General features: G+C 41.1%; 1 protein-coding gene across 1 annotated transcript in view; it reads left to right on the forward strand.

The window, feature by feature from the left end:
- The window catches only part of CHD7 (chromodomain helicase DNA binding protein 7), a 224,030-nt gene that overhangs the window by 59,868 nt on the left and 145,644 nt on the right, over positions 1-18,518 (forward strand). Inside the window, exon 3 of the mRNA XM_081324248.1 lies at positions 11,322-13,150. Within this exon, the coding sequence (XP_081180374.1) occupies positions 11,486-13,150 (1,665 nt within the window). The 5' untranslated portion in view covers positions 11,322-11,485. The remainder of the gene's footprint in view (positions 1-11,321; positions 13,151-18,518) is intronic.

Here is an 18,518-nt window from a genome sequence, read left to right on the forward strand (position 1 = left end):
GAATACTGTGTGTACTTACTCTCAGTACAGGCCTGGGCCCATAACCAGTGTTAAGGAATTTATTGTGCAGAGGTCTCCTTGTGCTACCAAAGAGTTGCACAGACAAGGAAGGGCACTGAGAGCAGTAAAAATCACACACAGAAATACACTGAGTTCTAAAAGCAAAAAGTATTTTACTTTGAGGTGGTGTAAAAACAAAAATGCACAGTCAAAAATAAACAGTCCAAGTCATACACAATAGCAACAGTCCAAGGAGTAATCCAAACTACAAAGTCTTCTTACCGGTCCAGAGGTCAATACACAGTTCAGGTTTACAACAGTAGTAAACCAACAGCAGAGCAAAAACAGTAATAGTAGAGATCAGTGAATTCAGAGAGAGAGAGAGAAGCTACGTACCTAGCTTCCTCTTATGGCCATGAAAACACTTACACACCCATTGGCCAATTAACTTCTTAAAGTCATAGCATTATGGTTAATATATTTTCAACCCAACATTGTAGGCTAACACCATATGCCTAACAGATATGATGGATAATAACAACTGAGGAGAAATGGTCCTGCCCCAGTAAACTGCCCCAAACCACAGAGCTTTAAAGGTAACCATCAGCACCTAAAATTGCACTCTGAAGCACACTGGTAGCCAGTGCAGCTCACTGAGCAGTGGTTTCATGTATCCTTGGAAAAAATAGTACCATTAAACTGCCTGTGCTACACTTCTGCACCAACTGCAGCATCCCAGTGCTCCTCAAGGGCAGCGTTGTATAGAGTGTGTTACAGTAATCCAATCTAGAGGTCACTAGGATATGAATGACAATGAGTAGGGCCTCCCAATCCAGGAACAGGTGCAATTGGCACACAAACCATGGCTGCCCCTTGCTCTGAATAGGAGTTGTGAATCCAGGAGGATTCCCAGATAGCTCACTGATTTTGCCTCAATCAGTGGAACCCCAGCCAGGACCAAACATGGCAAGTCCCCAGAACTAGGAGATCCAAAAACTAAAAGCCACTTCGTCTTGGGAGGGTTATGCTGAAGTGTGTTGCGCCCAATCCAGGTCCCCACAGCCTCCAGAAACTGGAACAGAACCTCCATAGAAACATTTAGGCCTCCTAGAGTGGAGATATAATTCTGATTATCCTTAACATATTGATAACACCTCATTCCAAACCACCGGTAGTTTCATGTAGATGTTAACAGGAGACAAGAAAACACTGATGCTGCTGCATCCCACAGTGTGGACTGCACTTCTTCCCCCATCAACACTGGCTGAGACCAACCCTGGGGGAAGGAGGAGAATCAGCACAGTGCCATTTGTCTTCAACTCTCACAGCCACTTCAGAAGGATACTATGATTGATGCTGCTGAGAGATGAAGAAGAGTCAGAATGGATACATCACACCATCTTGCCAGAGGCCATCAAAAAAACTAATGAATGCTATATTGTTCCCATACCCAACCTGAACCATGACGGAAAATGATATAGATCAGGGGTGTCAAATTGCTGGCCTGCGGGCCGGACGCATCATCCAGAAGCTGCGCCCACCCCATTGCCGGCAGTGGCAAAACTGTCCCGATACGTTGCGCAATGTCACGTGACGTTGCGAGTTTGACATGTCTGATATAGATGGTCTACTTCCTCCCGAGTCCTCTATAGTTGCAGCACAACCACCTTCTCCATAAACTTCATTAAAAAGAGATTAGAAAGTGGACAGACAGTTGGGTCTAGCAATGGCCTCTTGAGAAGAGGACAATTGACCACTTCCTTGAAGAGATGGTGGAACCACCCCCTCCCTCAAAGAAGACTTATCTAGAAGCCAGAAGCCATCCACATGTCTTTTCCCAGGCAGCCTTGACCAACCACGACAGATATGGATCTTACACAGAAAAGGCCAAATAACAACTACGAGATCCCCATCCTCTCATGCCCAACAGGTTCAAACTCTCTACGTCAGGGCTTTTCAACCTTTTCAGCCATTGTACCACTTTTAGGATATGGCAACATCCGAGTACCATCAGTCGCCTAGCAAGGTGCCAAAAACTTGATGACCAAAAAAAAAAAAGTGATGAAGTACAGGTAGTCCTCGACTTACAACAGTTCACTTAGTGACTGTTCAAAGTTACAATGGCACTGAAAAATGTGCCCCCCAAGCCACAACCGAGCAAGACACCTGCCTGCCCGCCCGGCGGCGCTCTTCCTCCTGTCCTTGTGGGACAGTTTGGTTTTTATTCCCCCCGTCTGCTGGGTGATTGCAGCAGGTTTTGGTCACTTCACGTGACCCTGGGACACTGACCATCATAAATATGAATCAGTTGTTATTATTATTATTATTATTATTATTATTATTATTATTATTATTATTATTATTATTATTATTATTATTATTATTATTTAAACTTACATACCGCCCTTCTCCCGTAGGACCCAGGGCGGTTCACAAGGCGATTAAAACAATATAACAATACAAAAGTTAATAACAAATTAAAATAAATTATCCTTAATTAAAATCTAAAACCCTTACTCTAATTAAAAACCCAATTGCAATAGGTTAAAAATTAAAAGTTCTCAGTCCTGGCCGGAAAGCTCAAAGAGCCAGGTCTTCAGGTCCCGGCGGAACGAACGAAAATCTGGGGCAGTCCTGAGCTCTACGGGTAACTGGTTCCAAAGGGCAGGCGCGCCCACAGAGAAGGCCCTCCCCCTGGGTGTCGCCCTCCGGCAATCCTTTGCCGGCGGCACCCTGAGAAGGCCCTCCCTGTGGGAGCGCACAGGACGAAGGGAACTTGATGCTGGCAGCAGGTGTTCCCTCAGATATCCCGGACCCAAGCCATTTAGGGCTTTATAGGTCATCACCAGCACCTTGAATCTCACCTGGAGGGCAACCGGAAGCCAATGCAGCTCGCGGAGCAGAGGTGTTACATGGGAGTATCGGGGAGCCCCCATCACAACTCGTGCGGCCGCATTCTGCACCAGTTGAAGCCTCCGAATGATCCTCAAGGGCAGCCCCATGTAGAGAGCGTTACAGTAGTCTAACCGGGAGGTCACGAGCGCATGAGTGACTGTGCGCAAGGCATCCTGGTCCAGATAGGGCCGCAACTGGCGCACCAGGTGAACCTGGGCAAAAGCCCCCCTGGTCACGGCTCCTATATGATCTTCAAAACTGAGCCGCAAATCCAGGAGGACACCCAAGTTGCGAGCCCTATCAACGGGGGGGGTAACACCTCACCCCCCATCATTAAAGGTGGAATAGGATGATTCACTCGAGATGCCTGTACGCACAGCTACTCAGTCTTAACAGGATTGAATCGGAGCCTGTTTCTCCCCATCCAAACCCGAACCGCCTCCAGGCAACGGGACATCACGAGGGCATCACTGAGCTGGTTTGGGGTGGAAAGAAAAAGTTGGGTATCATCGGCGTACTGATGATACCCCACCCCAAAACCACGAATGATCTCACCCAGCGGCTTCATATAGATATTGAACAGGAGGGGAGAGAGGACCGACCCCTGAGGAACTCCACAGACGAGAGACCTCGGGGCAGACCTCTGCCCTCCCGTCAACACTGACTGCGAACGGCCCAAGAGGTAGGAGGAGAACCACCATAGAACAGTGCCCCCCACTCAGTTGCCAAGCATCTGAATGTAAATCACAAGACCCTGGAGATGCTGCAACATTCCAGCTGATCGGCGCTTCTTCTGGGCTCAGAAGCGCCAGGATATCAGCGCTGAGCTCCAACTGGAGCCTGGCGCTGATCCTGGCGCTTCCACTGAGGCCTGACAGCCCTGCAGTTCCAGCATCTCTCACTCAGGCTTGTGCGGTGCTGCCAGCGGTTCAGTTCATTCCCCTCCCCCGCTACCCCTTTTGTAGGATGGTCGCGTACCACCTGCCAGGTGCCAATGTACCACAGGTGGTACCCGTACCACTGGTTGAAAAGCCCTGCTCTACGTAACTGAGCATCAAGACCGGAGTCCAACTTGGAATGAATCTGATCAACTTTATGCATTTTGTGTTTTGCATATTCTTCATAGCAGCCCTGTAAGTGAAGCCCCAAACCACCTTCAACCAGGAAGTGGTTCATCTGAAACGGCCACTGGGCAGCTGTCTGTGGCTACAGTAGGGGCATATTACCCCCTCTTACTGCCACAAAGTGGGCCTTAATACTGGCTTTAATCTGTGTTTGATTGAGTGCACTCCTCATCAGCCTTCAGTAGGGTTCTAGACATCTCTTCTCCAACTTTATCTCTCTTATCTTCTCTGTAAACCAGGGGGAATTTTAAAAACCCTGCACAATCCAATCCAAAGCCCTGACCACTCCCTCATTCTTGTTCAAACCATACAACAGACCCTCTGGAATAACTGCAACTTCCTTCTGAAACTAATCAGACTCACTAGTCACCTAATTAACTAAGTAATTGATTAATTAGATGACTCACAAGATTTATCTTTGATAAATTCAGTTCTGATAATTAGCCATTGTAACTGGATCCTCCTTTATACTTTTTAAAAATTAGAATCATCTTCTGTCTTTGAGTCATTTACCACTTCATCACTTCTGTAGGATTTGTGACATTGCATCAACTTATCCAAAATCCTAATATATTCATATAATCATGGAGTTTAAAATATTCCAAGTAGAGTTTCCTGATCGTGTTTATATCAGTCTGAAGGATTGATCCTGCCCCCTGATTCTGTTTTTCACTTTTCGTATTATAGTTGAAAATTGAACCAAAAAAAGAAGTAACCATGCTGTTACTTTGTTACCTATTACCATTTTGCCATTTTTGTAGAGCAGGCATGTCAAACTTGTGATGTCACGTGACGTCGCATGACGTATTGCAATTTTTTCCCCCATTGCCGGCAATGGGGTGGGCACGGTTTCGTCATGATGCATCCGGCCCATGGGCCAGCAGTTTGACATGCCTGTTGTAGAGCAATTGGTATTTTTTCCTTTTCTTTTTTGTTATTCTTAGCATCCTTTGCTAATCTTGGCTCATTTTAAGGTTTCATTTTTATTGAATTATTACCTGGTAACATATCATGAAACAGCAAACTCCTGGAAAAAACATATTGATAATAACACAGAAAATAACTGAATCTGCAGCAGGTTATACCAAAAGGGATAACAACAACTACTCTATCTGAGTTTAATAATAGTAATCCTGTTAAAGCACAATCTTAACTTCTCCCAGCCTGTAATTCCCAATAACTCTTCTTGTAGTAGCATAATCTTAATTCGTTTTACAATACACAGCAGCCCCATCCCGACCCACTTTGAATGATCAATCATCCATTTGGAAATTTCAGGTTTTTTGGGTGTGTGTGTGTCATAGAATGACAATTAATCTCAGCTTAGCCACAGGGGATGACACTGTTGATAATTCATTGTTGAGTGTTTCCTCTATACTTTTTTCTTTGGAGTGGTTGTGCAGATGATACAGGGCTGCTTGAAATAACAGGAGCAGGTTGGCAGACTGCCTGCACAGCTGTTCCACATGTCACTTTTAAACCTGCCCATCTGCCAACTGCACAATATAGGAAGCAGGTTCTCGAACCCCCACTATAGTAAATGGAATCCATTGTGATGAGCATGCACAACCTTCGGCGAATGAAACAAACGTAACTTCAGTGATTTAGTTCAAGAATCCCTGATGTCTTCAAGAACTGAATTCACTTCTTCTCTTGAATTGTGAATCTCTGACTTGTTTGCAATTATGCTTTTAAGATTTTATTTAGAAGCCACACCAATTTTTAGCTCCTTTTCCTATTACTCTTCTACTATGGGATCCTACTTACCACTTTTTGTTTATTAAAACTTTTTTTAAGTATAAGATATGTGATTAACAAGATTTACATTTAATTTCCCTGAAATGAAGATATCCAACAATATATAGCCATTTTCCTCCAGAGCTTCAGGTATTTTCACGTCTTCAAATAAGACTTCAATAAGATTAGTATCAGGTCAAGTATAACTGATTTGACGCTTATGCTTTTTTTCATCTTCTGAGGAAAAAGACATACGTACTCATACAGTCCCCAGTCCTTGTGTTACATCAATTTAATGATGGTTAAAAGTTACTACAATCTTAGAAAAAGTGACTAACAACCTGTACTCTCATTTATGACTCTCATGTCACCCCTGCAATCATGTGATTTCAATTTGGATGCTTGAAAGCTAGCTTACATTTATGACTGTTTGCATTATTCTGTGGTCACATGATCAAAATCTGTGACCTTTTTTGCAGATTTCTGGTAAACAACACCCATTGGGAAAGCTGGATTTACTTGATGACTGTGATTTGCTTAACAACCATGGTGTTTTAGTCATAATCTGAGGACTACTTGTATACCCAGTTTGATGTCATAATCTGAGGACTACTTGTATACCCAGTTTGATGTACAATAAAATGAGCAAAGTAATACTTTTAATTTAATGGGAAGAAAAACAACATAAACATTTCCAGGCCTTTCCCTGTTGTGCTTTTATAGCAGTATAGAGCTTAACATCAACAACAACAATATAATAACAACAACAACAATAAAGTTGGAAGGGACCTTGGAGGTCATCTAGTCCAACCCCCTGCTCAGGCAGGAAACCCTATACCATTTCAGACAAATGGCTCTCCAGTCTCTTCTTAAAAACTTCCAGTGTTGGAGCATTCACGGCTTCTGGAGGCAGGTTGTTCCACTGGTTAATTGTTCTAACTGTCAGGAAGTTTCTCCTTAGTTCTAGGTTGCTTCTCTCCTTGATTAGTTTCCATCCATTGCTCCTTGTCCCATCTTCAGGTACTTTGGAGAATAGCTTGACTCTCTCTTCTTTGTGGCAGCCCCTTAGATATGAAACACTGCTCTCATGTCACCCCTCACCCTTCTCTTCATTAAACTAGACATACCCAATTCCAGCAACCGTTCCTTATATGTTTTAGCCTCCAGTCCCCCAATCATCTTTGTTGCTCTTCTCTGTACTCTTTCTGGAGTCCCAACATCTTTTTTATATCGTGGTGACCAAAACTGGATGCAGTATTCCAAATGTGGCCTTACCAAGGCATTGTAAAGTGGTATTAATACTTCAGGGACGTGGTGGCTCAGTGGGTTAGGACGCTGAACTTGTCGATCGGAAGGTCGGCAGTTTGGCGGGTCGAATCCCGAGTGCCGCATAGCAGAGTGAGCGCCTGTTACTCGTCCCAGCTTCTGCCAACCTAGCAGTTCGAAAGCACGTAAAAATGCAAGTAGAAAAATAGGGACCACTACGGTGGGAAGGTAACAGCGTTCCGCGTGCCTTTGGCATCTAGTCATGCCGGCCACATGACCACGGAGACGTCCTCGGACAAACGCTGGCTCTTCGGCTTTGAAACTGAGAGTCGGAAACGACTAGCACGCATGTGCGGGGGAACCTTTACCTTTACCTTTACCTTTATTAATACTTCACTTGATTCTATCCCACTGTTAATGCAGCCTAGCACTGTGTTGGCTGTTTTGGCAGCTGCAGCACACTGCTGGCTCATATTTAAGTGATTGTCCACTAGGACTCCAAGATCCCTCTCACAGTTACTACTATTGAGTAAGGTACCACCTATACTATACCTGTACATTTGGTTTTTCTTGCCTAAATGTAGAACCTTACTTTTTTCAACATTGAATTTCATTTTGTTAGATAGTGTCCAGTGTTCAAGTCTGTCTATATGTTTTCCTATAAGGAATTACTTAGATTGGAAGGGAATGATTGGCAACTTAAATCATTAGAGGAGTTAAGACAAGAAAACATAAGTTACTCTTGGTTTTAATATACTCAATTGAAAGCTAGGTGGAAGTTGGATCAGAAGGTTGGCATCACAATTACAGATGAAAATTTAGTAAAACAAATTAGAGATTTAAATCGTGCACATATAAAGAGGATATATAATGTTTTAATTGAATTGGACTCGGAAACGGAATTAGTTAAAGATTGTATGATAAAGTGGGCACAAAATATTCAGGAACCAATTCCGCTGGATACTTGGGAGGTAATTTGGGTTAGAAATGTTAAATTTACTCAGGCTCAAAATTTAAGAGAAAATTTTTATAAAATGTTTTATAGATGACATCTGGATCCCAAAAGGTTGTCTAGCATGTATCCTAACTTACAGTCTAAATGCTGGAGATGTGGTAGTTTAGAAGCCACCTATTTTCATATGTGGTGGACTTGCAGAAATATAAAAGCTTTTGGGGTTAAAATTTGGTGGAACATTCAAAAGATTTTTAAGAGAAAGTTAAAGTTCTTTCCGCAATTGTTTTTATTGGGTATTGTTGTAGATTGTGATGTTAAAGAAACCAATTTGATGTTGAATTTGATAACAGCAGCACGGTTACTGGTGGGACAATACTGGAAGAAGGATAGTTTGCCTACTATAGAAGAATAGGTGCTTAAAGTTTCGAATCTTGCAGAAATGTCTAAGATTTCTGCTTACTTGAAGGATCATTCACAAGAAAGATATATTTCAGTTTGGAGGAGATGGATAGATTATATTCAGAATAAATATGGGACTAAAAAGTTCCATTTAGCTTATGAGTAGATTTTAGAGGGATATTGTTATTAATTTTAGTGTTAGTACTTTGTATGTATCTATGTTAAAGGGGAGTTAAAGCACATTATGAATTTGGTTAATTTTATATTATGGATAATCTTTAGTTAGAATATGATTATTATAACTATAACCCTGTATTTAGCTCTGGGAAGTAGGGGGAAGGGGGGTGGTTTGGGGTGGGGGGGATTTGGGGATGTACTGTAAAATCTTGTTTTTGTAAAACTCTTTAATAAAAAAAAGTCTGTCAAGATCCTTCTGTATCTTAAGCCTATCTTCTGGAGTGTTCACTATTCCTGCTAGTTTGGTGTCATCTGCAAATCTGATGAGTTCCCCATCTATCCCCTTGCCCAAATCATTGATGAAGACGTTGAAGAGCACTGGGTCCAGAACAGAGCCCTGGGGTACCCCACTACACACTACCCTCCATGTAGATGCAGTTCCTTTGAGGACCACACGCTGAGTACTGCCAATGAGCCAGCTACGAATCCATCTGGTGGTGATGCTGTCTAACCCACATTTTTTCTATCTTATCAAGTAGTAGGTTGTGATCTACTTTATCAAATGCCTTACTGAAGTCCAAGTAAATTATATTCACAGCATTCCTCTGGTCCACTAATTTTGTTACTTGGTCAAATAATGCAATAAAAATTGTCTGGCATCATATGCTTTTGACAAACCGATGTTGGCTTTTAGTAATGACTTTGTTTGCCTCTAGGTGTTTGCTGATTCGTTGTTTGATTATCTTTTCCAGAATCTTCCCAGGTATTGAGGTCAGGCTGATAAGTCTATAGTTTCCTGGATCTATTTTTTTCCCTTTTTTGAAGATGGGAACTACATCAGCTCTTTTCCAGTCCTCTGGTAGTTCCCCAGTGCTCCAGGATCTTTGAAAATATAGTTCAGTGGTTTTGAGATCACATCTGCCAGTTCCTTGAGAACCTTGGGGTGTAATCCATCTGGTCCTGGTGATTTGAACTCATCTAGGCTGGACAGGTGCTCACTTACCATTTTCTTGCCTATCTTAACTTGTGTTTCTAATCTGTTTTTTATGATACTGTTTTTGATAGGTTGGACTGTTTTTTCCCTTTGTGTAAAGACAGATGCAAAAAATGAGTTAAAGAGTTCTGCTTTCTCCCTGTTGCTTGTCACCTTCTTGCCACTTTCTCCCACTAATGGACCAATCATTTCCTTAACTTTGTTCTTGTTCTTTACATGTTGAAAGAAGCTTTTTTTGTTATTTTTAAATTTGGTCACAGGCCTTAGTTCATTTTGCGCCTTAGCTTTCCTCACTTCATCTTTGCAGGCATGGGCTATTTGCTCATATTCTGCATCAGTTATGTGCCCCTCTTTCCACTTTTTATACTTGTCCTTTTTATCTTTTAATTTATCAGAGAGTTTTTTATGCAGCATGGTGGTTTCTTTTGACAGCTGTTATTTTTCTTCTTTGTTGGTAAGCTTGGGACTGCTATCAAGTATATACCTGATCATTCACTTTAGATAATTCTTTGTTTACATTTAATTTTTATTAAAAGAAATGTTTACATAAGATTAAAAAACTATGGAAAAGAAAAGTAGAAAACACATGAAAGAATAAAAGAAAAGTGAATGATAACAAGAAAAAAGAAAAAAGGAAGATCTATAAAGAAGTGACTTTTGACTTCCTTTGGAACAGCTACAAACATAGTATAGACTTGGACTTTTGGTAAAGGAAAAGGACTAGAACTCTATAATACATTTCTTGTCTCCTTTATTTTCAAATTATTTTTATTTATTTTTTTGGTCTTCCTGTGCCAATAGTTTTCTTTTAATCAAATGAATTATTTGATCACACTTAGGTGAAATTTTCCTAGTTATATAGAGGTGGAGTTGCAAATCAGAAGATTATAGTTTAAATTTCCTCTGCTGAAAATGTTGAACAAGCTTGAATCTTTTGATGTGAACTTTGATAGATAACTTAAGGCAAGGGTGTCAAACGGGCAGTCTGTGGGCCGGATGCTTCATGTGCAGGCCATGCCCACCCGAACTCTGCAAAGGCAAAAAACTTCACAATACGTCACGTGACGCGATCGGGTTTGACACCCGTGACATAAGGCAACATACAGTTTCTCAGCCTCAGTTTTCTGCATCTATAATAATATGGGAATAATGTTTTGATTTATTTTTACGTAGTTGTTAGGATTTTATATGGGAATACTTGAAAGTTCTAACCTGATAGTTTCTTATAGTACTTTAGTGCTATATTACTAAAACCAGTATTTGTTTGCAATTTAGTTATTTATCAGATCAGATTTACATGTTAGTCAAATGACCAATAAATTGAGGGAAATATATATTGGGGGAACATAACCATAAGCATTTTCCAGATCAAATTGTAATTTATTGTAATATTTACATAGGGTTTCTCTTTACATACCTCAGGAAAATAAGGTTAAGGACATGTTGTTAGTAACTAGAGTATTTTCAGGATTTTGTTCCACAGATGGGCTGTTTGCTTATATTCATGTATTATACTGCCTGCCGTGCAGCTGCTTCAGCTGTCTGTTTTGTTCTTTTGTTCTGTCCAGGAATGGAAGATAAGAAAGTATAGGTAGTGGATTAATGTAAGATTACTGTTTCCTGCCTTTTGAATTTCTTATATAATAAATTTACCTACCTGGGTAAAAAAAATATTAAAAGCTTCTATGTGACATAAATGTAAATCTCTGATATCTATAATTATGACTTGGTTTTTTAGTTTCAACCTATATTTGTATTTCTTTCTTTATTTTAGGATTGGTAACAAGCTGCCTGACACTCCATGGTCCACAAAATTAAGGAAATATGGAATGACATGAAGGCATTTGGTTGAGGACTAAGGCTCTGAAGAAAAGCATATTGGCGAGGTGAAGCACAAACTAGTATTCTAGTTATAAGGCACTGCATGCTACAACAAAGATGGCAGATCCAGGAATGATGAGTCTTTTTGGAGAAGATGGGAATATTTTCAGTGAAGGACTGGAAAGCCTAGGTGATTGTGGATATTCTGAAAATTCAGTAAACTCTATGGGGCAACAAATGCCTATTGATCAAGGATTTCCCTCGCTACAGTCATCCCTTCATCATCCTACAACCAGTCAAAATCAAGCAAAGTTGACCCACTTCGATCACTATAATCAGTATGAGCAACAAAAAATGCATTTAATGGATCAGCCCAACAGAATGATGAGCAGTGCACCTGGCAATGGCATAGCATCTCCTCATTCACAATATCACAATCCTCCAGTTCCCCATGGTGGAGGCACTGGTAGTCAGATGGGAGTCTATCCTGGTATGCAGAATGAAAGACATGGACAACCCTTTGTAGATGGTAGCTCTATGTGGGGGCCAAGGGCAGTACATGTGCCAGACCAGATACGAGCACCATACCAGCAGCAGCAACCACCACCTGCCCAGCCACCACCAACACCATCGGGACCACCTGGACAGGGACATCCTCAGCATATGCAGCAGTTGGGAAATTACATGGCTCGTGGTGACTTTTCAATACAGCAACATGGTCAACCCCAACAACAGAGGATAAATCAGTTTTCTCAAAGCCAGGAAGGTCTTAATCAGGGAAATCCTTTTATTACCACCTCAGGACCTGGCCACATGTCTCATGTGCCCCAACAGAATCCAAGCATCGGGCCTTCTTTACGACATTCAGTGCAACAGTTTCATCATCATCCCCCCACAGCTCTCCATGGAGAATCAGTAGCCCACAGTCCCAGATTCTCTCCCAACCCTCCTCAACAGGGTGCCGTTAGGCCACAAACACTTAATTTTAGTTCTCGGGGCCAGACAGTACCTTCACCTACTATAAATAGCTCAGGGCAGTATTCTCGTTATCCTTACAGCAACATAAATCAGGGATTAGTAAACAATACAGGGATGAATCAGAATTTAGGCCTTACAAATAACACTCCAATGAATCAGTCTGTACCGAGGTACCCAAATGCCGTAGGGTTTCCATCTAACAGTAGTCAAGGACTAATACACCAGCAGCCCCTTCACCCTAGTGGCTCACTTAACCAAATGAACACTCAAGCTATGCACCCATCACAGCCTCAGGGAACTTATGCTTCTCCACCTCCCATGTCACCTATGAAAGCAATGAGTAACCCAGCAGGTACTCCTCCACCACAGGTCAGACCTGGTAGTGCTGGAATACCAATGGAAGTTGGCAGTTATCCAAATATACCCCATTCTCAGCCATCTCACCAGCCATCTAGTGCCATGGGAATTGGACAGAGGAGTATGGGCCCTCGGAATATACAACAGAATCGACCATTCATGGGTATGTCTTCAGCATCACGGGAAATGGGTGGTCACATGAGACCAAATGGCTGTCCAGCTGTTAGCCTTGCTGATCCACAAGCAATACAAGAACGATTAATATCTGGTCAGCAGCATCCCAGTCAGTCATCTTTTCAACAGCAAATGCCAACATGTCCTCCCATGCAACCTCATACGGGAATTCATCATCAGTCTTCACCACCCCCACCACATTCTCACCATCAGCCTTGGGCACAGCTTCACCAATCACCACAGAACACACCGCAAAAAGTGCCTGTCCTTCAGGTAGGGAATATATTGAATAAAAATTAAATGTAATGGACCAAAATAATGCTATTAATTTGTGATGATGTAGCTGTTTTGTTTGTTTGCAAGCTCTTTTATGGAAAATTGCATATACATTAGTGAATTCATCTAATCTATTTTGATTGTGAACAAAATCAAGTTACAGTCATATGTATTTAAAACCACATTTTTTTACTCAATTGATTTTTTGCATATTGTTTCTAAATGTTTTACCTTTCATGCAGGATTGTAATATAAATAAGCATTTCAACCTGTAAAGTCAAAAAAAATTGGCAAAGGAACAGTTAAATAATCTCCTGTAAACTCAATTGTATCATGACAGGGCCATATATCCAAGAAGGAGTTCATTTGCCACTAGTAGTTTTTAGTTCCCCTTCCTTGTACTTATCTTTTTTTTTTAACTGAAACAAACAACTGATACTTGAACTTGTTTTCTGCTTAATTTTTGTCCTTTGTGTTGAAAAGCCTAAGTGAAAATGCTGTCTTCTATGTTTGGAACTGTTTTGGCTGAAGAATGGTGCAATCATATTTCATGTACATCTGAGGGTGAGGAGGTAATAGAATAAATGATAAGGGGAAACATCATATTTGGAGAGGAAAGGTGAATAATACATTGAATAGGGAAGGGAATGATGACAAGCCATATTAAAACTGAAAAGAAATCTATTCCCTGCATCACGGGATGCAAGATTTCTAACTTCGTCTAATATTTGGGATGCAATATATAATGTATAACTTTAGAGAATATAAGTCCTGCTCAAGACCTGTAAAAAAGAAGGAAAGTTTCATACCTTCCAAGTCTAACTGAAAAAAGCTACTAGACTCAAATCTGCTTTTATTCTGAGACTATAATTTGATATCACTAAGGATTGATATTAATTTGCCTATTTATTTGAAACATTTATGCTTTGCCTTCAGCCCGGAAGACCTATAGATATTTTGTAATATAATAATAGTCAGATCTCCATCATTAGGTTTAGATACTAAAAGTACACAACACAGGAAAGATGGAGAAAGATGGTGAAAATAAGTTGAAATAAGACGGTGAAAATAACACTAGTCACTAAGGTTTCATTATTTTTATGAAAGAAATGGGTCACTCAAAATTAATAGCCCCCAGCTCAATCTACCCCAAAACCCCTCCCAACAGCAGAATCACCTTAATGCCTCTGCTGCTTTTCCTCATGTTGGCTAATGTCTTATGATATGTTGAAAGTTTCAGGTTATTTCTCTATAAGCAGTGGCTATATTTGGAGCTCTGTTTAAGAAAGTTGTCTCAAATTCTACATCTCATGGGACTAATTATAAAGCTTATTGTTAACTACAAAAAAACCCTTCTAAAATAGGGAAATTATGCATGGACTAAAATGAATTTCCCATTGTTACTTCAGATACATGATTTATATAAATGGAACTGAGATATATTTAGTTTAAGAATTATATCTGTTTAAAGATTTCTAGTAAAGGTCTACTATCTCCGACCTAAGCAATCTGTTCTACTGTTGAATAGCTCTTAACATCAGATAACAGCAAACTGAAAGCTGCTTCAGCTCATTATGTCTTGTCTTTTTCTCTGGAATACTTTTGAATATTTCTTCTCTCATCTTTTCATGTTATAGATCTTCAGATACTTGAATATCATTATCATGTCTCCTTGCAGTTCTTCTCAAGGCTAAACATTCCCAGTTCCTCCTATTCCTCATATGGTTTTCCTTTATACCCCTCATCAGTTTGATCACTCTTTTCTAGACATACTCACATTTAAAGATGCAGTGTCCAGAACTAGGCACAGTATTCTAGCTGTAGTAAGACCAATGCGAGATAAAGAGGAATTGAACTTTTTCTTGATCTTGACCTATACTTCTGTTTATTCCATCTAGCATGACGTTTTTTTGTAGTTGCAGCTGCCCATTATAATGACTGTGCTTCTTGTTCAGTCTTTGATGTAAGACTTTGTAAGACTCTCTTGAAATTCATCTTACTGTTTTTGTTTCTTATTTCAACTTTTCAAGATGCTCTTGAATCTTGACCCTGTCTTCTAAATTGTTTGCAATCTTATCTAAGTTTGTGTTATTTGCAAATTTGATGAAGTCAAATTTGACTTTGAATTTGAATTGCACCTGGAAGACACCATCTGACACTTCAGTTTGCAGAGGTATTTATATATACTAGTTGAGTATGATTGTTCAGCCAACTCTGTATCCTTCTAATAACACCATAATCCATTACCTTTACTAGAATCTCATGGATAGTTTCTTGAATGCTCTGCTGAAGATATGGCATTCCTACAGTTAAGTAAACTGGCCATTCAATCAAACAAGAAAATTGGGTTAGTTTGGCATGATTTATTCTTAATAAATCCACACTGTCTTCTGCCAAACATTGGATTTTTTCCTAAATGCTCACAAACTAGCCACAAGTAGTCCTCACTTAATGGCCAGTCACTTAACAACCATACGAAGTTACCACAGGATTTTAAAAAGTTTCTTATGATCCATTTGCAAGGTTAATACTGCTGCAAAGCACACACACACACACAAACACACACAGTGATGGTCACGTGATCACCTTTTAGGTGCTTGGCAACTGTCCTGTCCATGAACTCATACACCAAGATAGTTTGAAGTTTTTATTGAGGCTTTGCATGTCCCTTAATGTTATTCCCCAGGTCCCACTCACATGAAAACACAAGTCCCAGTGAATCAAAGTCACAAGCAACACAAAAGCTAAGGGCAATGCATAAGTCCGCAAATCCATATGCAAGGTCCAAAGTCCAGATCCAAGTACAAATCTGAGCGTGGCATATGAAGCCAAAGTTCAAGTCCAGAATCCAAAATGCAAAGTCCAAGGTCCAGTCATGAGGTCAGAAAACAAGGCACAGTTCCAGAATACAGCAAACATGAAGTCAGGAATCGTGCATATCAGGGAAGTGAAGAGCTGTCTCCAACGTTGCTTTGCTTCACGCGTTGGGTTATGTAGCTGCCAGCTGTTGCAATTCATTAGGAGGGACAAGGCTGCTTCCTTGAAGTAGTCTTGTTGACCTCCACTGTGCCTCCCTCAGCTCGCCCTGCATGCCCTAGGATCTGGCAGAGAAGGTAGTTCCTCATCTCTGCTAATTGACTGCAGTTGCGCCTCCTCTTACCTCCTTGCTTCTGGCTGGCCATCTGAGCTTCCCAGCTGCAGCTGTGTCTCTTCTCTCTCGTCTTCAGGCAGGCACTCATTCAGTCACTCCCCTGCCTGCCCTTCTGAAGTTCCTGGCCTCTCTTCCTCCTCTTGCCTATCCACTCCTGGTATGGAGTCTCCTGTGTCTCCCCAACGCTCCTCCACACCCCTCTCTGAAGTCTCTGGAACCAGCTCATCCTCATCATCCAAGCCAGTGTCCAGTGAAGCCATTGCACCATTGGACCCATTTACAACTGGGTGAAGCATCCCACAGTCATATGATCACAATTTGTGATCTTTTTTCTGTCAGCAAGTGGTAAAAATACATCCAATGGATAGGCTGGATTCACTTATCAAAGATAGTGACCCACTTAATGACCATGTGACTTGCTTAATGATCATGATGGCTTGTTTTATGACTGTCATAAAATGACTGTAAAATCAAGTCAGGTGGCATGGTGACCCACTTAATGAGCACACTGATTTACAACCAAAATTGTACGATCAATTGTCATAAGTTGATCTCTTTAATAATCTCAGAGTTTTGTTCAGTGTCAAGCTCAAGTAAACTGACTAATAGTTTGTTTTCTGACTACAGGAACAATAACAATTTATTAAACTTGTAGACCACCTGACTCAATTACTCTGGGTGGCTCAAAAGAAAGAAATTGCAATAAAATAAATGAAACATAAAAATTAATGATAGAAGATAAAAGATGCAAAGTGCAGCATACAAATGGAATGAAGTGAGGACTCTCACTCTGCCTTGCTAAAGGCCTGGATAAAGACCCATAACTTCACAGCTTTTTTAAACAACAGCAAAATAGAGACCATCCAGATTTAAGGGAAAGGTGCACATCTGGTATCCTGGTGAATGACATTGTTTAATCAACTGTGGAGAGTACCAATCCTTCAGGATCAAATCAGCTGTGCGGATACTGTGTGAGACAGGAGGTCCCTCAAGTAACAAGCCCCTGTGCCCGTGGTGGCGAACCTATGGCATGTGTGCCACTGGTGGCACGCAGAGCCCTCTCTGTGGGCACGCGCGCCATTGCCTCAGTCCTAGGCTTTCAGCTGGGTTTTATAAAACCTTTTCACTTTAGGCCTCCACCACCATGTGAAAAAAAAGGTTCAATCAATCAATTTCAACTACTCCTGGGGGAAAAAAAGATCTCACAAAGTTGGACTTGATTGATTCAACATTTTAGTCCCACCCAGTCTGCCGTTACCACCGCAGCCATGCCCACCCAATAGGCTACACCCACCCAATTGGCCAACCCATACAATGGGCCACGCCTACCCAATATGCCACGCCCACCTGGCACCCAACGATACATAAGTGGGTTTTGGGTTGCAGTTTGGGCACTCGGTCTCTAAAAGGTTCGCCTTCACTGCCCTATGCCATGTAGGGCTTTATAGATAAGAGCCAACGATATCTGCCTTTCTGTAGTTCTTTGACTGCTTTCGAATTGTGTGCTGTAGAAGATTCTTGAGAGTCCCTTGGACTGCAAGGAGATCAAATCAGTCAATCCTAAAAGAAATCAACCCTGACTGTTCTTTGAAAGGACAGATACTAAAGCTAAAGCTCAAATACCTTGGCTACTTAATGAAAAGTGAGGACCAACTGGAAAAGACCCTGATGTTGGGAAAGATTGAGGATAAAGAAGAAGGTGATGGCAGAGGATGGGATTGTTAGATAGTGTAATTGATGCAATGAACATGGTGTAATAAGATGGAGGGTTTGTGTAACTGTAAGTTGGTGGTGGTACGAAGGGAGGCTCAGCCAATCTCAATGTATACATGGTTGTACTTTGACAATAAAGGTTCATTCAATTTGGGCAAACTTCGAGAGACAGGGTTGTATAGGGGAGCCTGGCATGCTGTGGTCCATGGGGTCACGAAGAGTCAAAAGACTTCTCAAATGCAGTTGTTCTGGTTTTTGACTTAAATTTAACTATGAGAGCCAGGTCCTCTTTTAACCATTCCCCTTAATTTCCCAGCCTCTCCTTTTCTCAGTTGTTCTGCTTAGTTCCATTTGAACATAGTTCTCTTTTGGGCAGAAGACTGAAGCAAAGTAAGAATTGAGGAGCTCTGCCTCTCTATATCACCTATTACTATCCCACCTTCTTCTGTTCCCTTTTCTTCCTTTTTATTGCTCATAGCTTCCCTTATAGTGGTGAGGCTT

This window comes from Vipera berus (genome assembly GCF_964194415.1).
Source record: "Vipera berus genome assembly, chromosome: 3".
Taxonomy (NCBI): domain Eukaryota; kingdom Metazoa; phylum Chordata; class Lepidosauria; order Squamata; family Viperidae; genus Vipera; species Vipera berus.